The sequence below is a fragment of the Cricetulus griseus genome, chromosome 7 (genome assembly GCF_003668045.3).
Source record: "Cricetulus griseus strain 17A/GY chromosome 7, alternate assembly CriGri-PICRH-1.0, whole genome shotgun sequence".
In the NCBI taxonomy this organism is placed as follows: Eukaryota; Metazoa; Chordata; class Mammalia; order Rodentia; family Cricetidae; genus Cricetulus; species Cricetulus griseus.
Genome location: NC_048600.1, coordinates 77,107,578 through 77,135,331, shown reverse-complemented (window position 1 = coordinate 77,135,331; position 27,754 = coordinate 77,107,578). Strand labels below are relative to the sequence as shown.

The 27,754-nt window shown below is 44.2% G+C and overlaps 1 protein-coding gene across 1 annotated transcript; it reads right to left on the bottom strand.

Moving 5' to 3' along the window:
- Tekt3 (tektin 3) lies at positions 1-27,372 on the bottom strand. Its single transcript, XM_027426197.2, has 7 exons — positions 26,794-27,372; positions 24,081-24,164; positions 18,935-19,005; positions 15,685-15,828; positions 13,326-13,548; positions 9,808-9,962; positions 1-272 (listed from the first exon to the last, which is right to left on the bottom strand). Exons 1-7 carry the CDS (start codon positions 27,370-27,372, stop codon positions 56-58), a joined length of 1,473 nt encoding a protein of 490 aa, XP_027281998.1. The 3' UTR covers positions 1-55.
- Between the last annotated feature and the right edge of the window lie 382 nt (positions 27,373-27,754).

The following is a 27,754-nucleotide window of genomic DNA, read 5'->3' as shown; positions in this document are numbered from 1 at the left end:
GGTATCTTTGCTCCTACCATTTTTTAGAAGTTAGAAAACCACACTTCCGGGGGCCCTAACAGAAGCCAACCAGCCGGAGGGTGTTGGGGTAGCTTTTGCGCATGCTCATGCATTTTTCCTGGTCTATGTACAGGGTGTTGGCTTTCACAGCCAATTCATGCTCCAGGGTAGCTTTGCAATGGACCAAGGCCTGCAGGGTGTCCTCCGAATCCCTCAAGCGCTTCTGTAGAGTCTGGATGGTTTCGTCCACCTCATAGATCTCGTTAACAAGGCTGCAGAAGGGAAAGCATGGTCAGCTAGGTGGGCACACTCCCACAGCCTGCCATCAGCTGCATTAAAGGCTTGTGCACTGGAGAGGTATCTGGTGCAGCAACCCCATGAGAAACACTTTAGATAGCAAGGGAAATGGCATCTATGCATGATTCTGTTATCATGCCAGAATCGCCCCCATTGCCTACACCCTGTAGACCATAACCCAAATGACAAGCTAAAGGTATACCTGAGTTAACATACTCACACATACACACGCACGCACAACACACTCCCCTCTGTACTCCAACATACATACACATATGCACACACATAAATGTATATCAACTACAGTATTCTAAAAGAAAGAGAATTATATAAACACTGATCATTTCGTAAAAAGCCAATACAGAGGGGGGATCTTCAAAACTTATCTGGGACTAGTCTTGAAAATTACTTTCAGAGTTGAGGAGAGAGAGCCTTTACTATTTAGAATTCTGACCAACCTGTTACCATATCTCAATAGGGGGCATTTTCCAAATTACAATGTCATATCAAGGCCCCAGGTAAAAACCTCATGGATCTAAAGTCAGCATATTGTAATTTTCCAAGCCTTAATGCAACATGGAGATGATGGTATGTGGCTTTGTAACTGTTGTAAACTGTGACCCTGAAACTGTCGCAAACACTCTTTCTGATGAAAGTAGTCATGAGGGCAGAAAGAAAAAAATACAGCACATTCACAAAACAGAGTAGCTCCCTCTCACTGATGGAGTCAGTAGGGTCTTGGTCTTCATGGTCTTATATTGTTCCAGGATCTTTCCTAAATGCCTGTGCATCATTTAACATCTGGTCTCCAAGCTGCCTGCCTCTTTGCTCATCACCCTGCTGGAGTGCTACTACTTATCGAAGTCATTTGCATAAATAAACACAACTATTAGACATGCTTCTGGAAATAGTAGCTGTGCGGGCTTTTTTGTCATTTGATTGTGGGAAACATCATCCCTAAGTAACTGTTTGCGTTCTCGTTTTGTTTACAGTATGTTTGCTATGTTACGTTTTGCTGTACATAAGATTTCAGTGTTTAGTGAGCCATTTTCTCCATCCCACCCCCTTGGGATTTCTCCTACCATGTTTATATTTAGAAAGTTTTTTTCTTCTTCCCAAGAGCAATTATTCACTGGTTTGACCAATGGTATCTCAAGGATGTGCCTCTGTGTCACTTGAGGGTAAAAGTGGGCATAGGTTATAAAAAGGGCAATAGCCACTATTGCAACTCATCAGTGACTGCTCTTCGTGTATGTGCTGTTCTGAGTGTCATACCAGGTCAACCAGCTTGCTCTTCCTAAGGATACTACCATCCAGACACCAGAAGAGTCCCCACTCTCATGTGAGCAAATGGAGACATTGGGAGCCGCCTAGCAGTCACTTTTAATTACTCGCCTCTGATTCCAGCCAGTTGAAAACATAAATCAAAATACAGTCATCCCCCTGTATCCCTGAGACTGCATGTGCATTCAGTAAGTCACAGATTTAAAATATTCAGGAAAAAAATGTATCCATGCTAAACACATACTTTATCTTCTACTTATTCCCTAAACGCTCACTACACTGTCACAACCATTTACATTGCATAGGCGTTATAAGTAAATTATCCATTAATGGAAAGTACACAGGTCATGTGCAAATGTTGCTGCATTTTATAGAAGGGATTTCATGTTTGTGGATTTTGATATCCAAGGGATATCATGCCCCAGGGATCCTGGTGGGTGTACATCAAATCCCCATTGGTGATGCAAAGACGAAACTGTGTTTTCTTCCAAGTTTCTCTTGCTAGCAGATTAAAGGGGTGTAGATTTATTTAAAATGTATATCAGAAACTGTTCTGAATAGAACAGTGCCTATGACCAAATAGGGAGATAGGCATCCCTGGAGGGGGAAAAGATTTCACCGTGACAGAAACATCTCCAAACCACATGAACAGCAGGACACAGTTTAACGGGATAGCTTCACAGTGCTTTGCAACTGGAAAGGGAACATCAGGGGTTGTCAAGACCAGGTCCCTTGTTTTACAGATGAGGAGGTTGAGCCCAGTGAATTGATGAGCTGGCCTGTCCACAGACACACAGCCCACATGTGTTTACAAGCAATGGCAGGCCATCCTGGAATGGGAAGGAAATATAGAGCCCGGGTGGCTCTACTAAGGAACAGGGTCCCATTTCCTGTCCCCACCCTCTCTATTCCTCGTAATAGAAGGAGAGACCCAGAAGGGTGGCCTCAGGACACAGGGTTCCTTTGAGATGACCCATGTCACTATCTCTTTTATTTGTAATCCCTGCAGACAATACACAGGGTGCCTGCCCAGTTGGACTTTAATGTCAAATAAACAAGTGGTTTTTAGTGCCAAGTATTTTTTCAGTCCTGGCACACAATACACAGATTGTGAAGTTGACCACAGATTGTGAAGCATATCCATGTGTAGCTCAGGGACATTAAGTACATTTACAACGTGTAGCTGCCTTCACCCTCCACCCAGATGGAGATCATTACAGAGACCCACAACTGATCAAAATGCAGGCAATAAGGGACCAACTACTACATCCCTAATGAGTCCTCTACATTTCTGGCTCAGAAAAGGGAGAAAGCTCCCAAGAACAAGAAACCCAGAATTCTGGTGTGTTGCCAGGCAGTGTCCCCTAGGCATTGTAGGGAAAATGCACCCATGAGATCTTAACAATATGATTTCTTGAACAAGACCAGCAATGGACAACACCAGTTGACACGCCAATAAAGACTGGAAAAATTCCACATGGTTCCACCCCAGATAAGGAACTCCTGGCAGTCTGTGGCTGATAAAACAGGGTGATCAATAGCTGCTGAGAGGGGGTTAGTTTCCTCCAGGGACAAGGTCTTGAGTAGGATATCCAAGCCCAGTTGCTCAGCCCTGAACACATGTACATATGAGTAAAGCTAAATGGACTCAGTAGGCTGTGTATACATATGTGCACATGTATATACATGTAAAATAGTAGTTAAAGAAGATCCCATAAATCTGGGGGCACCCGGGAGGAGTTTGAGGTGGGGGTTATGCAGATACAGTACTCATGTATGAAGTTCTCAACTTTTGAAGACCCCCCCCTACAATGTGCTGCTGCTTGAGAAGGCCACAGTCTAGACCTCTCCTGCAGTGTTGTGTGATGGGGGCAGACACAGCAGAGTGCCCTTATGTGAGTTTCTCCTAGAGAGGTTGGTGGGTGGAAGCTATGTGCTTACTGTTTACAGTTTTACTTTCTGTACTATTCCGATTTCTACTATGAATATGGTAAATACTATTCTTCAGGTCAACAACGAAAACAAAATTAAAAACAAACAAACAAAATCCCACAACTTTTGCCTCCTAAAACCAGAGAGAATCAGTCAGTTCATTTTTTTTCTTTTTCTTTCTTTTTTTTTTTTTTTTTTTTTTTGAGACAGGGTTTCTCTGGGTAGCCCTGGTTGTCCTGGAACTCAGTTTGTAGACCAGGCTGGCCTCAAACTCAGAGATCCACCTACCTCTGCCTTACAGGTGCTGGGATTAAAGGCGTGCACCACCACCAATGACTATTGGTGGATTCTTTATCAATAGATTCAGCTAACCTCAGACAGAAAGTGTTGTGTGTGTGTGTGTTTTTTTTTTTTTTATTTGCATCTTACTGAACATTCACACTCACTTTCTTGACCTTAATCCCTGAACAGAACTGTATAGCAGCTATTTATTTTAGTAGTATTTACGTTGGATTATGCTAATCTACAGATGACTTCATGAGTGTAGAAGGAAGTGCTCATGGCAAATACCATACCATTTAATATATAGGACTTGAGCACCCATGGATTTGGACATCTCTGAGGGGGGTCCTAGAGCTAATATTCCAAAATATCATGGGCCTGCAATTAGGAGAGATTTTTTTCTACTCTCTTTGTTTTAGGGGGGTGACCTGAATGGGCCTGGATGATGGATGCAATACTGCCACAAACATCTCCATTTCAAATGAAGATAGTCTTACAGTTGCTCAAGGTAAATCCCACCACAGCCAACTTCTGAGTTCCCCCTCCCACATGCATACACTGGGCTGGGCACAAGGCTCTGAGGCTGGCAGAGGTAGTGCATGTGAAAGTTACAATGGCAGCACCCTGGGTCATCATGTGACCCATCTCAGGTAAAGCTATCCTTTAGGGTGCTAGACTAAAAACTTCTGACTGACTTACTCATTCCTCCTGACTTCATGGCCCTCAGTCATGAAAACTAGCCATCTAATCTTCCATACAACTCCTCCTGCTGCTCACCCCCACCCCCACCCCCCACTCCTCTGCAGACCTGCCCTCCAGCGAAATCCTACAGTCTCTGACCTCGGGGCATTCCTTTTCTGTCTTTTCAGCCAGTGTAACTTTCTTCTGCCTCTTGAGCTCTCTAATGAATACCAACTTCCAATACTAGGGGAAGACACACTTCCAGTCCTTAGGACTAGTTTGCTGCCCAATGGTTATGTTACACATGTCAAGAGGCCAACCCTTCTGTGGCCTTGGGCACTTGGGATATCTTCCCTTCAGATATCAGGAAGCAATGTCATTCACCCAAAACAGTCTTATTTACAGTTGCATCCTGTAGTCTCTCCCACAGCTAAAAGACGGTCAAAAGGATGCCTTGGGTGAGGACCAATTTCTATAATCTAGGTGGGTGGTTCTCAACCTGTGGGGAGTGACCCCTTTGGGAGCCAACCAACCTTTTCACAGGGGTCCCATATCAGATATCCTGCATATTAGATACTTACATTATGGTTCATAACAGTAGCAAAATTATGGTTACACCACAGCTTGAGGGACTGTATTAAAGGGTCACAGCTTTAGGAAGGTTGAGAACCACTGCTCTAGGTGGAGGAGGCAGCCTTGGGAGTCAGGGACCTGCATCAAGTTCTAAATCCAAGGGATGCACCAAGAGTAAAACCCAGACCCACGGCAAAAAGGGCTCAGGCAGGAAGGAAATGATGGAACCTACTTTCAACTGATCTGCATCCAATCTGAGACAGGGAAGACCCCAGTAAAGGGTGTTTTGCAGCAGGCATGTGGGGTCCACACCTGTAATTCCAGCCCTCTGGAGCCAGAGGCAGAAGGATTCTGAGTTTGAGGCCAGCCTGGGATACACAGTGAACTAAAAAATACCTCAGCACTGAGCTGGAACTCAGCGGTAGAGCATATTGGAGTTGCATGTGCAACTCTCTGAACTCTTATCTCTATCGCTGCAGAAAAAAAAGACCCACAGCAGCTCAGAGAAACATATTAACATCTCAATCCCCCTTCACCAAGAGACCATACTGTTCTCCCTACCATTTGCACCCAACATTTGGGGATCAGGGGGTGATGAGCAAATAGTGTGAGAACTCATCTGAAAAGGCATATTTGGCTGTTTAGCAAAAAGAAAGTTATTGTTTGTTTGTTTAAGATCCTAAGGTCTAAAATGTCACCAGCTCCCTGGCAGCTGCTGGCGAGGGCTGGAGGTGGGACTTAGGACTGCCTCTCCTCTCCCAGTCCTCCCTGACTCCAAAAGGAATCCTGAACCCAAATGTGTCCTTAACCCCAGGAGCCAAATGCTCCTCTCTGGAAGCTTACACGTAAGGAACTGTGAAAATAACACCTTTAAGTGTCAATGTCAAAACAAAACATGTAAGATGTGAAGAAGGCTGCGCAGAGTCCACTTTCTTGCAGCTCTGAGTGCACAGAAGGAGACAACCTTCCCCCAACTGCAGCCATCAGAAATTGACTGCACTGTCAAGGGCACACATCACTTCCACCTTCCCCGTGGTCTTAGCTGATCTTGGAAAACTATTTTGCTGAAGGCGTCCTGATTTGTTGTTGTTGTTGTTGTTTAAATTACAGACTTGAAAATCATTTTGCTTCAGATACAAATGTGTCTGCCACAGGGTTTATTTGTTTTGTCTTAGAATCAACATTTAAGTCAGGCAGAGCCTCCTCTGGATTTCTACCAAAGAAGACAAAACAGAACTCTTGAAAGATCCCACTTAGAATATTTTAAGTGAAAACAAAGTTTTGAGATGAAAACAGCATTTTTTTCCATCCCCCCAACCGCTAACCCTGAGTTTGATCTTTCTCAATCTAGACAGCCCCAAGGGTTGCTTTCGAAGTGATCAATTTTGAGGGGAAAATTGTTTTCCCCAAATCATAGTAGCCCTAAATACCTCTGTCGAGGCTTTTCTAACAAGAAACAAAAGCAGGTTCTGTCCTAAAGTCAAAACAGAAGCCGAGGAAACAGACACACCAGAGGGCTGATGGAGAAGCAAGAGAAACAGACCTGCACATTGGCTAGGAAGGGAGGAATTCTAAAGAGTGGGGGTCTCTCAGCCTCTCTGAGGGAGCTGAGCACCTCTCCTTGCTTGGTGATTCCAGAGTGACACTGGATCACCACATTTTATGTTCTGGGGAGATGGCTCAGTGATCGAAGTGTTTGCCCTGCAAGCATGAGGAACAAAGTTTAGATGGCCAGAACTCACATAAATGCCAGGTAGGAGGCATGGATGCTTGCCTATAATTTCAATCCAGGAAGACAGAAAATGGGGGATCCTCAGAAATATGCCATATTGGCATGCTCTGGGTTTGATTGAGAGACCTTGCCTCAATGAATAAGGTAGAAGAATGATTGAAGATGAGTCCAGGTATCACACCCACACACATACACATCCACAAACATGCAATACAATAGGTCACAAACACACTCTCCTCTCTCTGTCTCTCTCTCTGTCTCTCTCTCTGCCTCTCTCTCTCTCTCTCTCTCTCTCTCTCTCTCTCTCTCTCATGCACACATTTAGAAAAAGAAACTTTTATGATTGGGGTGTGATACAACATTCCCAAAGGCCCCAGGTTCCGACCCCAGCATCCAAAACAAACAAAACCAAAACCCTGTGTTTATCTAATAGCAGTCTGTAGAATTTTTCCCATCTCTATTTTTGATGACTCTGCAGAAATGGTTTTGGACCATGAAACTTCAACTGGGCTTCTTCTAATAATATTTGCATAAAGAGGGCTGGGGAGAAGGCTCGGCTCAGCAGGCGAAGTGCTTGGTGCACAAGCGCGAAAGCTTGAGTTCTGATCTCCAGAACCTCCTGTAAAAAGCTGGATGTAGCTGTGCACTCCTGATACCCCAGGGCTGGGAGGTGGAGACAGGCAGATCCCTGGAGGGTCACTGTCTAGACAACCAGCCCTGAATGGTCAGCTCCAGCTTCAGTGGGAAACCTCATCTCAAAAAGAAAGGAAGAGAGCAACAGGAGATATACTACCAGCCTTTGGCCCCCACAAATATACAAGTGGGCAAATCTCTGCTTCTATGTGTGGACACCCTAACCTCCAACACACATATTTGCAAAATGCCACCACTCACAATCTAATTGGCAGTGCCCATTCTCTGACTGCAGGAGACATACTTCAGCTGGCTACCCAGAGATCTGTCTTGCCTCTAGAGTGGAGGGCAACTTATTCCAAATAACGGACTGGGTGGGAAGAGTCCATTCTGAGGAGCATGCAGCCTGGGTGAGCAGCTGCGTATCAGAAGCCTAGAAAAATGCTACACTACTTGACACACGGCTAATCTGAGAAAGTTATTTGTGTGTGTGTGGATGCTGCCTGACCTTTTGATGGGTCATATCCCAATGACCCCATGGTAAGCTGGAAATGCAAAATGTATTTAGTACATCTAACCCATTGATCATCTCGCCTGCCTTAAACAGACAGAGGACATTTATGGTAGCAAAATCATCAAGCTTCCAGTACAAAGCCTATTTCAAAATAGTATGCTGAACATCTGCTGTCACCCACTGAGCACTGCATTGAAAGCCAAGAGCAACGTGGGAATGGACACAGTTTATGCCACCACGAATTAAAAAATATTAAATCAGAGACTGTGTATTCTAGTGTGTGTCTCAAACACCCTCCATACTATACATGGAGGGTGACTACTGTAATGATCCCTAGGGCTCTGGGCTCTGTGTCCTGTGTGAGAAAGAGAAGGATAGAACACTGCTTCATCAACTCATCTCATACTGACATTAAGAAGGTCCAGAGAGATCAGGTGTTTGGCAGGGGAATGGAAAAGATGGAGGAAACAGAAGCACGTAGTTTGATTGAATTGAGCTGGTGATCAGGCATGCCAAGCCTGCCCAGTTCCTGCTTAGCCACATACCTCATCTGCCATGACACAGACAAGAATTCAAGCTCCAGCTGTCTGTCACTGCCAGGTGTGATCTCAGTGAAGCCATGTGTGCCAGCTAGTTTGTATGTCAACTTGACCCAAGCTAGAGTCACCTAAGAGGAGGGAATCTCAATTCAGAAAATGCCTCCATAAGATCAGGCTGCAGGCAGGCAAACCTGTAGGGCATTTTCTCAATTAGTGATCAATGAGGGAGGGTCCAGCCAATTGTGGGTAGGGATAATTCTGGACTGGTGGTCCTGAATCCTATAAGAAAGCAGCCTGAGTAAGCCAAGAAGAACAGGTTAGTAAGCAGTACCACTCATGCTCATGGCCTTTGCATCAGCTCCTGTCTCCAAGCTCCTGCCCTGTTTGAGTTCCTGTCCTGGCTTCCTTTGATGATGAACAGTGATTTGGAAGTGTAAGCAAAATAAAATCTTTCCTCTTGAAGTTGCCTTTGGTCAGGGTATTTTCATCACAGGAATAGTAACCCTACCTAAGATACTATATAACCTGTTTCTGCCTCCTTTTCCTCATTTGCAAAATGAAGGTAAAGTATGAAATACTGTAAAGTACATAGGCTAGGGCCACACATGGAGCAAGATCAAGGAATGGTGGAAGCTATTTACATCATGTTTTCATCATCATCATCATCATTGCCATTGTCATCATCATTGTAGTCATTATCATCATGGATGACAACTGGCCTTACAAAGAGTCTCCCTTTACTTTCTCTCTGAAAAACTATCATTTTGGACCACCACTGCTTTCCTTGGTAGTGCCCAAGTTTGGTAGGTTCATCTTTAGAATAAATCCTGCAAGATGAAAAGACTCTACCACAGAATCAAATAAAAGAGAGGGCTCATGGAGTGTCCCCAGTATCCGTCCCATTGCTACCGATTTGATTCACTTTCACAAGGAGTGTCTTGTGGCCTGGACTAGCAACCTAAGGAAGTGCTCAGAAACCCAACTACCACCCTGAATGCTCTGAATGAAGTAAATGCTAATATTATGTGATGTGTTGCTGTCATTTTAATTTTTAACAAATATACGGTGTGATATGCGCAGCACACTTTAGCCACTGTGTTCAGTTCAATGACATTAAATACATTCACACTGTCAGACAACCATTACCACTCATCTCAAGACTTTTCTCCATCTTCCCAAATTGAATCCCTTACCCATTTAACAGCTCCCATTAGTAGTAACACTTTTAAAGAAGATGTCTTTGTGTTTGTGTTTGTCATCAGAGAACATCCTTAATCAGAGCCCAGCTGCATCCAGGAAGTACCCCCCCCCTCGCCAACACTCCCCCTCTGCACCCTTACCGTAACTGAGCCATGTCCCTGCACAGCTCTATGTTCGGTCTTCTTGTCCGCTCATCCAGCCGGGTCTGAGCCACCTTTAGGAAGGCAGACTTTTCCTTGATGGCCTTTCTGATGGATTCTATGGACATTTCAGTCTGGAAGATCTCCTGCAGGGTCTGTGGCAATGAGAAGCAACTGCTGACATCCTGTTGCTGGTCCCTGAACAACCTGTGACACTGCCACCTCTGTCCCATGGGCCTCCTCCACCTCTGTCCCATGGGCCTCCTCGACCTCTGGGAGGAGGAAGCAGATTCACTGAGAACCTTGTTCGTTCCGCATTCTCCTCCTCTTGTGCTCGGAACACCCACCTTCTATGACCCGCGTCTCCACCGCTCCACAGTTCCAAATCCTCTCCATTTCGGGTTTTTTTGTATGGCCCCTTTCCTATGGCCTGGAGACAGCTTGGTTAATAACCAGAGCATTTTCCAAACCTGCTATCTTTTCTGCCATGATCCCATCTAATTCCAGTGGGGTCTTCTCCAAACCCGTGTTCCCTGCCCATTCCCTCTGCCTCCCACCTACTCTGTATTCCAGAGGTTCCTGAATTCTGTCTCTAGTACTTACTGCTCTTATGAAAATGCCTCTCAAGGTCAACATCAGAGCCTCTTGGATCCTTCCCACTCGCTGAAACCCTACCTCAACTTGTTCTCTTAGTCAGCTGCCAGCCAAATTCCTGGCTTTCTAACTGTTCTTCATCCCACTGCCAAAGGTTTATCCTGGGCAAATTTGCTATTACATCCTCTATCTCTTACATAGACCTTGCAAAACCACACTTATTTAATATCCATGTAACCCAGGTACTCCTGAATTTGCCACTCAGGCTTTAAGCCCTCTCCCATGCTTTTACCAACCTGTCAAAAATAGCCATTCCTGATTGCCACAAGAGACAATGCTTTCTTCTGCTAAACATCTGTCTGGTTCCAAGTGGTTGTTTCTGTGCCTTCCCAACAGACTACCCATTTTCTATGGTGTGTGTGTGTGTGTGTGTGTGTGTGTGTGTGTGTGTGTGTGTTGTCTCCCTAAGACATGAGACAGCAGGATCAGCGTGCCATCCATGTGTCAACATCCCAACATGCCTAAGTGGAAATTAGAATATACCTATTTTGGGTTGAATTGTGTGTCCTTCCCCTAAATGTTCATATCTTGAGGTTTCCATCATCAGGACCCCAGAATGTGACCATATTGGGAGATTGAGTCTCTGTAGAGGTCAGGTTAAAATGAAGTCAAGAGAGTGGGTCCAAGTCTTATAAATGGAGGAATCTTGGAAACTGTAATGGCTATTCCTGGTTGTCAACTTGACTACATCTGAAATTAACTAAAACCCAAATAGTTAGGCACACCTGTAAGGGGCTTTTTTACTATTATTAAATTATTTGAAGCAGGAAGCTCCACTTTTAATCCCTATCTTTTGAGGTGGGAAGATCCACCTATAATGTGGGCCACACCTTCTGCTGGTAGCCTGTATAAAGGACATGGAAGAAGGAAGCTTGTTCCGTTTGCCTGCTTGCCTTCAGTCCATTCCTTCACTAGCATTAGAGCCTCCTTCTTTGGGATTCTGGCATATACTGAAAATCAGCAGAGACATCCAGCCTTTGGACTGAAAAACTACTGGATTCTGAACCTTCCTTTCAGAGACAGCCACTGTTGGACTAGCTAGAACACAGCCTGTAGGCTGTGTGTGTGTGTGTGTGTGTGTGTGTGTGTGTGTGTGTGTGTGTGTGTGTGTGTACCGAGAGGGATTCATTCTCTAAGTTCTGTCCTTCTAGAGAACCCTGACTAATACAGACACAGATACACACATGTGACACAGTTGCATCCAGAGAAGAAGCTATAAGAGAATATAAGGAAGGGGGCCTCAGAACAAGCAACCTTGTGGCATCTGGAACTCAGACTTCTAGCCACTCAGACAGTGAACACTTTATGTGGCCACAGCCCTGGCAAACTTACAAGGTGGTTAAAAACAATAAGCCAAACAAACAAACAAACAAACAAACAAACAAAAGCCCACCACCAATCCACCAATGAGCAAAGGAACTCTGTCACAACACCTTTCTAAGGGCTTTCATGATGAAGCCCTACTGCCCTGACCACCACCTTCCTACTCACTACCCCCATCCCCCACCCCAGCAACTTCTGCAGTGTGGCTACAGCCCTCTTCCCAAGCTTCCCTCCTAGGGCACACCATCCACACCAGTCTCACCAGCCTCTTTAGCCCTGAACTCGGCCTCTTAGTCACTGCCTCCTGGGCTCTGGTTGAGGGGTTGCACCATTGGAACACTCTTCTCCTTGTAACCCCTAAATACAAATTTGTCATGGGCAATCATAGCGCATGATCTCCTACTGTTATTGCTATCTGCTCTGGAACAAAAACCACATTTCATACTTTTCCCTGCCTTTCACAGAGTAGCACACCACCTGGCTCAACTGTTGCTTACTGCTTAAGTCAGACATCATGAGAAGAAAAGGGAAATTGCTGCTGCCTGGGGAAACGTGGTGCCCTTCATTGTGAAATACTACCTTAGAGCAACAGTACAAGATCTTTAAACAGGAAGACAGGCTGGAGAGATAACTCGGAGGTTAAGAGCTTGGGCTGCTCTTCCAGAGGACCCAGGTTCAATTCCCAGCATCCCCGTAGCAGCTCACAGCCTGTAACCCCAGTCCTAGAAGGTATCTGACGCCCTTTTCTGGCTTCTATTATCACTGCATTCACATGCAGGCAAAATACTCATATATAAAATGTGTAGAAAATAAAAGTAAGTATTTTTAAAAGAAGAATAGTGACAAATGATGAGAAACACATTCCATAGTAGTTGAGAGAAGAGGCAGCCGCCCTTGTTTGTCTTGGAGTGTGACTTCTGCATCAACCTTTTGTTTCATTGTCTTTGTAAAGTTCCTATACTCGTGCACAGAGCACCTCACAAACTCAGGAATACCCAACACTACCTCTCTGCTTCCTGTACTTGGCCCTGTCATCCAGAAAAGGGATCTGAGACGACTGACCCAAGCGAACTCCCTCCGCACCATATGGTCTGCTAAATTCACTTCCCGGTTATATACAGTGATTCATTAAACTTTAGGATAATATTTTTGTTTCCATTCAAATACTAAGAGTCTTTCCCTGTATAGTGCATTCTTTGTGTTCCAAAGCCCGGTGAGTCCCCGCTTCATTTTGACACCTGACTACAGACTGAAATAAATGGCATGCTTTGTACTGCTTTTAATTTTCCTCAGTCTGGATGGCCAGGAAGCGGTGCAACTTATGGTGCTTTTCTGGAGGTGGTGAGAGATTTGTGGTCTCAGAGTGCCCTGCCTTGCCCATGGCAATGATGGGGAGCAAATGATTGATTTGGTTTTTCATTTTATTTCCCAGTCCTGCGGTGCAGTCACAAGCCTTGCATGTGCCAAGCAACCTCTTTACCTCTGAACCCCATCCCCGCCCCAGCCCTGTTTATAGTTCCAAGACTAAGCTAGGTCCTTACCTTTGATAAGTGAATGTGGATCTTATTCTTTGCGTCTGCAGTCTCTGCAATGCGATTGGTGAAAGCCAAGTTCACTTTGTTGAACTGATTCCACATCTCATTGGCTGTCACCACCAGAAGGTTCTCAGTGTCATCTCTCAGCTTCCTGGAGGCTGCCCTCTCACTCTGGGAGCGGAGAATATTGTCATCTGTAAACTTGGCCCATGACTCGGGCACTGACACCCTGGAAACGGAAAGAGAGACAATGGCAACAGTGATACGTCAGCCCTGATGGTCTGCAGGGACTGTTCATCCTGCAAGAGAAAGGCCCCAGTGCCACCTATCCTAGACATGTTGCATGAAACAGAAACAGAAGAAAACCAATTTGGAATTTTTCTCAATTGTTCCTTATTTTACTATTAACCAATCCTTATTAGTAGGCATAAAGTAATTCTTCTGCCAGACTGGATATGGATTACGAAGAGCAAGAGCATGTACAGTCTTTATAACTGTGTCTCGACCACCCCAGGAAACAGAAGCAAAACTGTCAACCTTGGGAGCAGCCAAAAGATGTGCCAATGAAAATAACGGCACCGAGACACCTTTACAGGAAAGTAAAAAGAAAAACATTAACTTGCAACTGGTGATGTGTTTAGGAATATCTGCTGTCTTGAAGCCGAGAATGTTGAGCTGGTTTGATCTTGCTGGACAATAGGGGGGCAACACAGACTAAGAATTTACCGCTTTAAATGTTTGTAACTCAGAAGTTTCACTGTCCCAAGAAAATGGTATTCCCAAAGATGGATATGGAAGGGCACTCATTTCAACAGTGTTTATATAAAGCTTAGAAAGGTTAGAAACAAACTTTCAAAGGGTCCCAGGTCACCACTCTTCCTCCAGGGAGGCAGAAAAGAAGCTCTCTGTTCACCTCGAGTCAAGTAAGGCGTCATGTGGGACTACACAGAACACAGGGGCTGGGTCTTACCCACACCTGAACAGTAAAAGCCTGAGTGGGAACTCATATTGTAGATCTCAAGAAAGGGAGCTACTTTGTGGGACAAGGCACCCCCAGGACAGAATCAGTTTTGGAGTCACTTTAGGGGTAGAGTATGTAGACACAGGTGTGGGGGAAACTGTGACGATCTTAACAAAGTGACGAATGATCTCCATATTATGTGTAGCTGTAGTTACACGGACATTCAAATATGACAGATCTACTGACATGCACATGCAGTTCGGCCATTTTCTTCTATGTAAACGTCACTCCATCCAACTTGTTTTTTTGTTTTTGTTTTTGTTCTAAGAAAATGGTAGGCTCAAACTATACGCCCTGCCCAAAAATGGTATCCAGGGCAAGAAACTACCAGAAAAGCAAATGTAACAAGCAGTGGTGAGAATGGCATGCATGGTTTCCAGCCTGGGCCCCCGGGGTCCAGGATATCTAGGAACTGACAACAGCTGGTTTCCTTTTTGTCTGTGTTTTTCTAGGTTTTCTGCACAAGAAGGTGCCATTTTCATGTTAGAAAAAAAAAAACAAGATGGTTTAATTCTCAAGACCCGACTCTAGAAGAATGAAACCTCATTGAAAACTGGTCAAGGCCAAGTATATCTCTCATCTTTGGGCACCTAGCCCTGCTTTACATACACCCTCCATTCTAACTCATATTGCCACCAGTGCACTGTTGGCAAGGACAGCCTTGAAGTGACTGGTTCTCAACCTGTGGGTCATGACCACCTGTGGCAAACCTCTACCTCATATATATATATATATATATATATATATATATATATATATATTTACATTATGATTCTTAACTAGCAAACCTAGTTAGGAAGTAGCAATCATTTTATGGTTGGGGGTTACCACAACATGAGGAACTGTATTAAAGGGTGGAGCATTAGGAAGGTTTGAGAACCACCGCTTTAAGTAATGAGTGGATCATTAAGAAGCATCAGTGCCTTTAAAAACACTCTTTACCTTGAGGTGCTAGGGACAAATGTGGGCAGACATACCCCCCTACTAAGTCACATCCCTGCCTGCATTCATGCCTGCCTGGAGAAAATGAATTCATTATCACTGGAGTTAGTTTCTCAGAGTAGGCTATAATGAAAGTGAGTTTGCCTTTCACTTTTGCAAATATTCCTTTGCCCTTCTATTTCTTTAGCATAAGAACTCTTACGAGAAATTGTCACCATGGATGTTCAAGACTCCAAAACCAGGAACCTAAGAAACTTATGTTCCTTGTAATCACCACGTCTTAGAGATTCTGTGATCATTGTAAAATACAAAAGTGGATTAAGATAACCTGTATGCTGCATCGTTACAAAAGCAGGGAGAACAGATGACATTATAATCACAGAATGGCTTGTGCCAGCTTACGTTGCATCAACTTTCTCCACTCCCCGGAAGTAGCTGACACCCTCCGAAGTGTTCCGCAGGTCCTTGCATTTATCATCAATCCGAAAGGCTGTCTGTTTGTCACTCAAGTCCCTCTCTAGCTCATGCTGTGCAGCTCTGTCTGAGCTACAATACACAGAGGAGAGGGAGAGGGAGAGGGAGAGGGAGAGGGAGAGGGAGAGAGAGAGGGAGAGAGGGAGAGAGGGAGAGAGAGGGAGAGGGGAGAGAGGGAGAGAGGAGAGAGGAGAGAGGAGAGAGAGGGAGAGAGGGAGAGGAGGGAGAGGGAGGAGAGGGAGAGAGGGAGAGAGGAGAGAGGGAGAGAGGGAGGAGAGGGAGAGAGGGAGAGAGGGAGAGAGGGAGAGAGGGAGAGGAGGAGAGAGAGGGGAGAGGGAGAGAGAGAGGAGGAGGGAGGGAGAGAGAGAGGGAGAGAGGGAGAGAGGGGAGAGAGGGAGAGAGGGAGAGAGAAGAGGAGAGGGAGAGGAGAGGAGAGAGGGAGAGAGGGAAGAGAGGAGAGAGGGAGAGAGAGAGAGGGAAGAGGGGGAGAGGAGAGAGGGAGAGAGGGAGAGAGGGAGGAGAGAGAGAGGGAGAGGAGAGGAGAGGAGGGAGAGAGAGAGGGGAGAGAGGAGAGGAGAGAGGGAGAGAGAGGGAGAGAGGAGAGGAGAGGGAGAGAGAGAGGAGAGAGAGAGAGGAGGAGGGAGAGAGAGGGGAGAGGGAGAGGGAGAGAGGGAGAGGGAGAGAGGGAGAGGAAGAGGAGAGAGGGAGAGGGAGAAGGAGAGAGGGAGAGAGGGAGAAGGGAGAGGGAAGAGGGAGAGAGGGAGAGGGAGAGGAGAGAGAGGGAGAGGGAGAGAGGGAAGAGGGAGAGGGAGAGAGAGAGGGAGAGGAGAGAGAGGAGAGAGGGAGAGAGGGAGAGGGGAGAGGGAGAGAGGGAGAGGGAGAGAGGGAGGAGAGGGAGGAGAGAAGGAGGAGAGAGGGAGGAGGCGGGAGGAGAGGGGAGGAGAGGGAGAGAGGGGAGGAGAGGGGAGGAGAGGGGAGGAGAGGGGAGAGAGGAGGAGAGGGGAGGAGGGGAGAGGAGAGGGGAGGAGAGGGAGAGAGGGGAGGAGAGGGGAGGAGAGGGGAGGAGAGGGCAGAGGAGAGGGGAGGAAAGAGGGGAGGAGAGGGGAGGAGCAGGGGAGAGGCGAGAGGGGAGAGGGGAGAGGGGAGAGGGGAGGGGGAGAGGGGAGAGGGGAGAGGGAGAGGGAGAGAGAGGGGAGAGGGAGAGAGGGGAAGGGGAGAGGGGAGAGGGGAGAGGGGAGAGAAACAAGATTCCAGTCAGGCAACTACTTCTCAAGCAACCAGGCATTGCCCCTCTAAGGTGGGACTGTTCACAACTCTCCTCCAGCAAAACAATCAACCTCCACTCCAAAGGAGCATCTGTGGAGATGGTAATGCATGTAAGTCATGTGGACCCCACCCAGACCGGCCCCACCCCATGCCTCCCCACCCTGGCCATGTTTCCTGTCCATGGGGTGTAAGGAAGTGGGGAGAGAAGGTGGAGGGAGAATCATATATCCTAACGCTCACCAACTGTTCCAGGCAAGACACTGGTTTGCAGTCATATGTCCATCTGTGCCTTCCGCTCTTCCTTCCTGTTCAGCTTCTATATTCTCACCCCTTTCTCTATGCTTTGAATATAATTTCCCCCAAGAACTCATGAGACATGTGCAACAAAGCCTCCCTCGACCCATTGGCGACCTCAGTTTGTGGCCATGTTATGGCTCAGGTGTTTCCCAGGAGATATAAACTAAGAGTCCGACTCAACTTCCAACAGTGCTTGAAGTAAGGTCAGGGAGGGGGCAGTTCATCCCTGCACTCTGCCCCAGCAGCCCAGCTACTGGGAGAGAAGAGACCTTGATAATCTCAGAGACACAGTCTTGCCTGAATTCCAGGGAGAGAGAGGATCCACAATTCATGCCCAGAGACTAGCCCTGGGTGAGAGGTTGGCATGGGTGATAGGTGAAACATGTCTTCATTCATGTTCACTATTCATGTGACAAGCAATTGTTGTGTGAGACTGAGAAATAGTGAACACAGCAGAAACTCTTCTCTGAGGTGTTTGTCCTACCATGGGCACACAGGCAATACACACGCTACATGGGCAGCTGGTGTGGCTAGAACCAGGTAAACACCAAACAGGAAGCAGGAACCCCTGAGTAGGTGCTGTGATTTTATACAGAGTAGTCAGGAGGGCTTCATCAGATGACACTGAGCCCTGGCATAAGGACAACCAGGTCACACATGTTGGACACTGGCCGTTGCAAAAGCCTGGGTTTTCTCATAAGTGAAAGTGGAGACTGCTGACTTGCCATTTAACTAGATCATTCTGTTGCTGTTCTGACTGCTAGAGATCTGGGTGGCTTTTCCACTCTTCTCTCTCCAGAGATTATAAAAGAAACAAGGGTGCTCTAATCCACTTGTTTTGGATGTGACTGTCACACTCTCAGACTGTACTTTAGCTGAAAATGGAACCTCCTTGGGCACTAACATGGCATCCAAGGTTCTTGACATTTTTGTTTCCCGTTCTCCTCCCACCCTTGCCATAAAGTGCCTGAAAACCCACCCTTGAGGGAGTTGTATTCATGCAGAGAACAGGAACAGTGAATAACAACAGCACATTGGGCCCAGTGAATGCTTTGATCATGTAATCAGGAAAGGTGGGTCTTTATGGAAATATGAAAATAAAAGGAGGACACAACCTGCTGCCTTTCCAAATGCCAGGATGAAATACAGGCCTCAAAGTAAAGTCTTGAATTAAGGGAAACATTGGTTATCCTTCTCACAGCATCCCCAAATTAATTTTAAAATAAAAATCAAAGACAAAATTCTAAGCATTCATCCTAACCTCTGAATAAAAATGTATATGTGTGTGTGCCTGTGTGCCCATATAAGTTTGTGTGTGTGTGCGCGCCCATGTGTGCTAGTGTATGCATGTGTGAGAGTGTGCACAGTGTGTGTGTGTATGTGGGAATGTGCATGGTGTGGGCCAGGTACCCATGTGTACATGTGTGTGCCCGAATGCCTGTGTGTGCATGTGCATGCATGTATCTGTGTGTGTATGTGTGTGTGTGTGTGTATGTGTGTGTGTATGTGCACACGCATGCACACTCTCATAAGACATTAAGAGAAATGTGGACAGGAGGTAGAAGAAGCACAGTTCAACACTGGGCTTTAAACTGCATAGAGAGGAAATGCTTACGCGAGTTGGGCAATTGCCTTGTCCAGATACCGCCTCATTCTTTCTTGACCACACAGAATGACGTCAATTTCCTACTCAATTGCAAAGCAAAACTACACATTAATGTTTTTATTGAGTGTATCATCCAAAGTCATCAATATCCAAATCCACCAATAAAAGAAATTTTTATTTGTTGAAAATCTGTGACATTAAGCATTAAAAATATTTTTTACACCTACTTATTTACCTGCATGGCCCCATGATAATACAAGCCAGTCTTTCTTTGTAGGCCTATAGGGAAACTAATATGGACCAAGCTGGAACAGGGTTAAAATTTTAGTGTTTTGTTTCTACTCTACCTTTGTCTTTAATTAAAACAAAACTACAAGAACAACAAAACCCCTAGAATTCTGGTGATGTGAAATATTGAACTTAACTGATAACCTTTTTCTGTAACAGCTTTTCTTCAAAAGCAAAGAAAACCAGTGAAGACCGAGCCCTGAGAGTGTCCCTGTGGCTGTACAAACAACACTAGCAGGTCCAGCTCTGTGTTTCAAACATGGAAATTGACTTCCACACTGGAGCTCAACCACCTGATGCCATGCTGTGCCCTGTAGCTCAGGCCCTACACTTGAACCAACACCTGTGTTAGCCATGCCACTCACTTGACCAAATGTGTGGCATTTTGAGGCTACAATGATATATGCACTATTCTATAGCATATAAATATTAATTTCCCTCTGAAGCCAATGTTAGTATTAGAAAATTTGCAAGCTCAAATAATATCTTTCACACATTTTTGTAAATGTACATAATCACTTTTACCATTTTCTCAAGTAAAAAGTGGTCATCCTTAACATTTGGTTTGTGGCATTTTAAACTTGGATGCTTTCCCATGACATTAAACAATGCTGTGTGAATAATCAGTGTAAACAAGTAGACACTGTCAAGGGTCATGCCCTGTTTTCAAGGTTTGGCAATTAAAAGCAAAATTCCCTTCTGCAAAGTTGCATTTGTTTAAGATGACTAATGGGCCTGCCTTTCTTGGGCACACCGGGTAGCCAACTAGCTTCCAGTTCTTGCCAATGTGACAGAACATGCCCCAAGACAAATAGCTAACCTGCCTGTGTTTGTAGGCTAATATAAGGATGTATTTGATGTTCTTAACATATTTAAAATGCAATCCTTAGCCCCATGTAGTGGTAAGCACCAGTAGTCTCAGACACAAGGAAGGCTGAGATGCTGAGGAGTTTAAGTCTAAGACTAGCCTGTGTTGCAGAGTAGGAGACCCCCATTGCAAAACAAAAAAGAATCAATTATTTTCCATCATATGTGATATAATTTTATGCATGATGTTTTTTATATAGGCATGGTGTTTTTATATATTGTGCATGGTATTTTTTATGTTGACATAATTTATATGATGGCTAAAAATCTATCAATCAATTTTTTGGTTTCTGTTTTTGTTAATTTGATTGTGATATTTTCTTCACTCTGATAGTATGACTTATATGCTAGTTAGCTTCTTCCTTTCCTTTATTGTTTAATGTAAAAGTATTGAGCGAGCAACTATAGAGAGTGGGTAGCTCATGAAGTAAAGAAATTCATTTGTAAGCACAAGGACCTGAGTTTGATTCCCAAAACCCATACAAAGACACCAGACATGAGGACTTTGGGAGCTATGATCAGTAGATCGTCGAAGTGGACAGTTAGTCTGACCTAATTGATGAACTCTGGGCCAATGAAAGGCCCTGACTCCAAAGAATAAATAGCAATCCAGAGAAAGACAGGCGATGTTTGCTGTGGAATAATCCTTTTGTTCACTGTGAATATGTATTATTCTAATTGGTTAATAAAGAGCTGACTGGTGGTTGGATAGGCAGGATTTTCTGGGCAGAGAGAATTCTGGGAAGAAGAAGGGCAGAGTCTGAGAGTCTTGAGGAAAAGCAAAAGGTACTGCCACATGGCAGAGGGTAGACAATAAATATGGGTTAATTTAGTTGTAAGAGCTAGTTAATAACAAGCATAAGCTATCAGCCAAGCATTTATAACTAATGTTAAGTCTTAGAGTCATTATTTGGGAACTGGCTTCCAGGACACCGAGAAACTCCATCTACAGATGTTGTTTTTCTGCCCTTTACATGCATGCACTACACAAACGTGCACTCCCACACACATATGAACATGCTACATATGTGTTTAGACAGTATTGAATATGCCTAAAATGTTTAGGCTGCTGTCTGATTCTTAGTTGCTCAGGATCAATGGAATCGACTAAGAGTTTCCTCTGCTTCCATGTTGTATGTAGCAAAGCTCTGCCTGTTCTTACAAATAGTCATGGGATACTATTAGGGGCTATAATAGGGATAGTCTTAGACTTTATATTGTTTAATTTTCATCTGTCTCAATCACATGGTTAGGAGGGGCAGAGGAGAAAGGAAAGGGAGGGAGGGTGGGAGGGAGGAGGGAGGAGGGGAGGATCAAAAAGGATGATGCATGGAATCCTGCCTAGAGAGCGTCATGAGAGCACTTTACAGTATGTGCTGTGAAAATACCTGGGATTTCCAGTGGGAAAATGCATTTAATACTTAACTTTTTTATCTTTAAACAGTAGTTTTTATTTGTGAATTCAAATAAAGTCAGATGGAGAAGAGCAGATGGTTAAAGAAAGAGGAATTTACCTGAGCAAAGAAAGACTAGAAATGGGACCTGTGAGGCTGTCCCCAGTGTGAGCTCACCTGTCCATCTGCACTCTTAACTGCAGTGGAGCTGTTGGGAATTCTGTCTTAATCCCAGCTAAAATTCATTTAACAATTAAGATTTTTTTTAATTTTTGGTTTTTTGTTTGTTTGTTTTTTGAGACAGGGTTTCCCTGTGGCTTTTGAGGCTGTTCTGGAACTAGTTCTTGTAGACCAGGCTGGTCTCAAACTCACAGAGATCCTCCTGCCTCTGCCTCCCGAGTGCTGGGATTAAAGGCGTGAGCCACCACTGCCCAGCCAGTTAAAATATTTTTATGAAGATAAAGTCAGCAATTTTTAAAAGCAGACATTCTAACTATATGATGTGAAGGCACGCTAGTTTTGTTCTTGTGTCCTGAGGGATGATGTTAGGGAATACTTAATGTCTCTGTGCCCTGTAATTCAACCATCATGTGTCACTAACAGCAGAAAATTATGTATGGAAAAACAATGCAATTCATAGCATACACTAGTCTCAAGTCTAAGACGAGGTGCTTTAGGCAGCATTCCTGTGGTGTAGCATGCATATATGGCATGCAGTGCCAAGTGTACGGATTGGGTATTCAGAACCAAGGCTGCAGTGAAGTCGGGTGGTTCAAAATGGATGTGCACTGCCAGAGACCTGGGGATCATTGCAAGTTTGATTTTGAGTTAATTTTTGACTTTGAATATTTAGAACTCTTGCACTGTTGTCAACTGTTTAAGAACTCCATACATTCTGTTACCCAACCCCAGAGTGGATTGCAACCCACAGTGAAAGAAGCCCATACTTAGCAGATAGTATTGAGGAGGCAGTAGGTCTTCTAGCAGCTATTTTCTCCAAACCTAAACATTCCTTCCTGGACTGAGGAGGGAAGCGCATAAAACCCAAGATGTAAACAATACTTGCAAGGCTCCAGGCTCCTGGAAGTTAAGAGATTCACTAAGCCTCTGTAGAAGGTCAAAATTAACATTAAAGACAGACGCTGAGGGAGGTTAGGATAAAATTACTCCAATGACCTAACAAGCTCAAAATAATGTCTCCACAAGGACCCTTTTCCCCCCAGGGATCAACAAAGCAAAGAAAAAGCAGTGGGACCCTAAAAATCTGGTTTGGGGACAGAGAAGATGGGTTCATCACAGCAGAAATTCTGTAATCCTGAGAGGGAAGCAGGCCGAGAAATTAGAGGGAGGCACAGTGGAAGGTCCCAGTGGACTTCCATCCTCTGGGCGTTATCCAGTTGGGGATATTTCTCAGAAGAAGGAAAGAACTGGTGACAGTGTACATCAAAGTAAAACCTGGGGTAGGAGACTATATAGGAATTGGGAGGACTCAGCTTTCAGAGAAAGAGCTAAGGCTGACAGGGAGGTTCAAGGAGGCAATGGCTGCAGCCAGGACCATTCTACCATCAGTAGAAAGAGGGGGGTGATGGGGTAGGACAGGCTGGGAAGTGAGTTTGGAGGAAGGGTAAGCAGATGAGGATTTGGCCAGTGCATAAGTGATCCTTATTGTTGTTGTTGTTGTTGTTGTTGTTAATCAAAAACTTAAAAGCTGTTTGGCAGAACACTTGAGGTGAAGAACTAATGTTTAATTCAATGTCTTAACCAAAGAATGAGACTGGAAGTAGCCTCAAGCACAGGAGGGCTGAAACCTTAACAGGCTGCAGAGATGTTACTGTGGGTAGTGCAGAAGGGTGAGAGAATTGAGAAGTAAATCAGATATAGCAGGTGGAAAGTTCAAGAGAGCCTGGGGGAATCTTCAGAGTAGCGTGGACACATCAGCTCTAGGGTGGCAGCTTGGTAGTGGACCAAAACCTCCCCAAATGTTTATGCACTGTGACCCTTTGACACTATGGTGGCATCAAATTACAGGGACCAGAGTCTGTGCCTTCCTTGGGGATGGCGCACACACTGCCAAGTAGTATGTGGGATAGGGAAGCTATCAAACTATTCAATAAGGGAAGACTGAGTTGTGTCAAGTGGTGGCATCTTCACATTGTGAACACAGAGAATTGGATAGTCAAAGCTGTGTCCTACAGGAAAATGCAGTGACAAGGAAAATGACCTCAGTGCCTTTTTAAATAAATGAAGGCATTTTCTCATCCACAAATAAAGTGTGAGAGCAATCTTGGAGACTTGTGCATGTGGGTACTGTGTGATCCAGTGGTGTCTATCTAAACATGTTTGACAGGATGACTGAAATATCCCAAAATTGACACTGATTTGCACCCAATGGGACTGCAAACACTTAACCTTTATTTTTTCCTCTACTTTTAAAATTCTCAGTCAACACATATTACTTTGAAAACCAAGAGCATGGACCTTTGCTAGGCTCTATCAATTTACTTATAAATAACTGTAGACAACACCGTGGCTCCAATTTCTTCACTTTAACACCCACTTGCAGCAAAAGGCTTCTCATTATTAAAGCCTCCCAGCCCCATGTTTACCGTCATTAGTTCTTTTTCAGCTTCATCATGAACTAGGTCGATTCCCACTCTCTTCTCCCGGTGAAAGAGACATTCTCGGGTAATCTACAGATGCACAGAGCATAGAACATGTCACTACCAACTGGTCACAGCTGGGGACAAGAAGGTCTAGTCACTTGTTTAAAGTAAGTCAACAGGGATTCCCTAGTTGGATTTCTCAAACCAATCCGGAAGAGCCTAGCATAAGAAAGAGCATGATGGGAAGAAATCTTTGCTGCTACTGAAAGGCTGGTGTCTTCTCGAGAAACTATCGAAAAAAATTGAAAAAAAAAATCCTAATTTGGGAAACAGACAAAATGAATCCTTACCAGCTAGCAACTAACTTAAATACTGGGCATCAGTTTATTGAAGAGAAACAGTTTGGTTACATGAAACAAGGAGTTTGAGGGATCGTTCCTAAATATTTTCTGCTGGAAAAGAAGTAGAATTAATGATTCATTTTCAAAATATTAAAATACTGTTGTATTCAAGCATATGAATCATTAACTTTAAAATTATCTAACATTTTCCTAATATAAAAATAATATGCTTTTACCTATTAATAATTAAAATATAGGAAATATGATCTAGCCCGTGCCCATCACTATTCTAATCTTTGATTGGTTTTAATAAATGGAGGCCACAATGTCCTTACAATTTTGTACTATTTTTTTAAGATTCAATTAAGTATTAGACTGAAGTTTCAAAATGTTCTTTGAGGCAGAGAATGTTAATGATGACAATGGAAAATAGCATAAGTTGTTAACCATGAATTATGTCGGGGAGGTCATTATGTAGCTAAAATGCTTTTTCCAGAACTTTTCTCATGACATAGAATACTGTATGATGTTAAGCTTTTATAAACATAAAATGTGAGCCATATTGGAATACATTATTGAAACTTAACTGAGCAACTTTCTACTTTTTATTAGTATAACTTATGTTAACTGAATGAGGAACTAGTGGACTGTGGGAACTCAGTATTTAAATGGATATCATCACACTGCTTTTCAGGACTCTCCTTCCAGGCCACAGCCTCACTAATGACACATCAAAGTGCACATGTTCTGTGCTAGATGTTACAAGTGTCCGTTACTTCAGATGTCACAAGCTAGAAATGGCCACCTTATTTACTTAATCACAGTTGTGTTATTAAATTTTAACAGTCTTCCTCCTACTAAGTGGTTGTTTGCACTTTCTCTTCTGAAGTTTATTTCCACATAACACCGATTGTAATCAGGGCCTTCTGACTCCATTTTGACAGTCTGTGTTGTGACCCACATGAACACTCAGGCAGAAACCATAGGAGAAAGCTCACATTAGAGCCAAGTCAGGGGTTCAGTCCTCGTGAAGGGGGAGTGAGGAAAGCAATTAAATAATACAATATGTGGCCATGGTTTTCAGGCTATTTTCAATCCCTGACCTAGGTCCCAGGGACTGGAAGCCTTCTGAGTCTTAACAACCCAGGGTGAATTAATCCAAAAAGTTCCTATGTGAGCGCCCCCAATCTCTTTGAGGCCTCTGGGACTTGTGTGTATTTATGTATTTGTAGTTTGTGGAGAGAGTGGGACAGAAGAGACACTGGACATTGACTCCCAATAGACTCCTCAGATCACTAGACTTGCAGCCCCTTGGTCCTCAGCCTTATACTACAAATGCCATGTGATCTGCGAGTGTTCCATATGGAGACAACTGGTGTTGGCTGCATTGGCTGAGATATATACTACTTTATATGCTTCCCCCAGCTTTAGGCATGGAATGTCTTCTTTCTGTGGTAGTGGGCATAAGGGGTTGGAGAGCCCATAGTGTAGTACAAGAGTCGTAGGTGACTGGAACCCACTCAAAGCCTAATCAGATACCAGCAACCAATTGAGTGCTGCCTGTATGACTATGATAACTGGCCTACATTCAGCCTCATTTATCTATTTAATAAAAGAATCCTAAACAGATTCCTAGTGGGATCCCATTTGATCATCTATGCCCTGAAAGGCAATCACATCAACAATGAACTTACACTTCACGATAGACTGAATTTTTAAAATTTTCTTTTTAAGAAACTTTGTATAGGTACGTGTGTGTGTGTGTGTGTGTGTGTGTGTGTGTGTGTGTGTGTGTAAATGTCAAGACCAAGGTCAACCTTGAGTGACCTTGTGCTTCCTCAGATATCATCAACCTCATTCTGAAACAGTTTCTCATTGGGCTGGAACTCACTGATTAGGGTAGGCTGGCTGGCCAATGATCCCAGTGATCCCCTGTCTCCACCTCCCTAGTGCTGGAATTGCCAGTGCACACCACCATGCCCTGATGTCCCATATGGGTTCTGGAGATCAAACTCAGGTCCTCCTACTTGCAAGACAAAGGAGTCACCAGCTGAGCAATCTGCCCAGCTCCCATGAAATTAAAATTTTCTCAGACAACTGTTTTTTTAAATTTTCAGTATAATCTAGAACCTACAGAGACCAGGCCAGCCTTTTAAGAGCTAACAAGATGCCACGATTAAATGAAAACATTATATAGACTAATGGTGTTTCTTTAGTCTGCTTTGCTTTTAGAATTTGCTCAGAAACTCACTATGTGTGATATGTGTAAAATGGCAATGGTTTAGCCATTACCGATACCACTTATAAATTTATGGATGAGTGTATTTCTAAAATAACTAAGCTGAGGTGCCTTTTACCCCAACTCTCATCCTTACCTGCAGAGGGGCTTCAGCCTCTATCAAAGCCCTCTCCAGCCTTTTCTTAGTATCAGTAAGTGCATTTGTCTCTCCAATCATTTCATCCAACTCATGTATAATTTCAGATTTCCAGAATGCTATGTCATTGACTCGTTCTCCCAAATTTTGGGTAGAGTCAGCCTGGGTTTTCCGGATTTGCTGGTATTTGTCTTGAATGAGGCGAGATGTGTCCACTCGAAGTCTCTCGGAATTATGCCGTGAGCTGTTAGATTCTTGGAGGCTGACTAAACTAGACCGATACCAATCATCAGCAGTATACCTTGTGAAGAGGGTGGTTCTGTTGGACACGAAGGGGAGCATAGTGCTCTCACACACTCTCTGAGCTCTCGAGCTGTATGGGCCCAAAGTTGGGTAGTTGGAGGCCGTTTTGTAGTATGTGCTTGGTCTCCATGGAAGGCTCAAGTTGTGTGTCAAATTATAGTGGGGAAAGCGGTCCCGATAGCTGGATGTTAGGGTACTAATGGCTGGTAGAAAACTGGTTGATGCTGGTTGAGGGCGGTCATAAGTAGCCGTTAACATAGAACCTAAAAGCTCCATGGTGCCCCAACAAAATTTGCAAATCTTTCCTGCAAAGGAGGGATGGAAAGAAGGAAGGAAGGAGGGAGGGAAGGCGGGAATGAACAAAGGAAGGAAAGAATATCATATAAATTAATCTTATATAACATACACATAAAAGGTTACATTAGACATAGTACCAGCTTTGGTGATTCCGTGCTCATTAGATATCTGTTCTCATATGTTATCAGTACTTCTTGGTGATAATGTCAAAACATTTTCATCCCTGTGTCTCTAAAATATATGAAGGTAATATGTTTTCCTATTGTCCATTTGAAATTCAAATGTTTTAAATTAAAACATTGTTGAGTGCAAACTCAAATCGAGAGTGTGGCTTTGTGCTTAAACAGATAACTATGCACTT

Coding starts and splice junctions, on each gene's coding strand:
- Tekt3 (XM_027426197.2), bottom strand. CDS start 27,372: ATGGAGCTTTTAGGTTCTATGTTAACGGCTACTTATGACCGCCCTCAA. Junction 15,829..18,934: donor AAGGCAATTGCCCAACTCGC/GTAAGCATTTCC, acceptor TGTGTATTGTAG/CTCAGACAGAGCTGCACAGC. Junction 13,549..15,684: donor GTGGAGAAAGTTGATGCAAC/GTAAGCTGGCAC, acceptor TTCCGTTTCCAG/GGTGTCAGTGCCCGAGTCAT.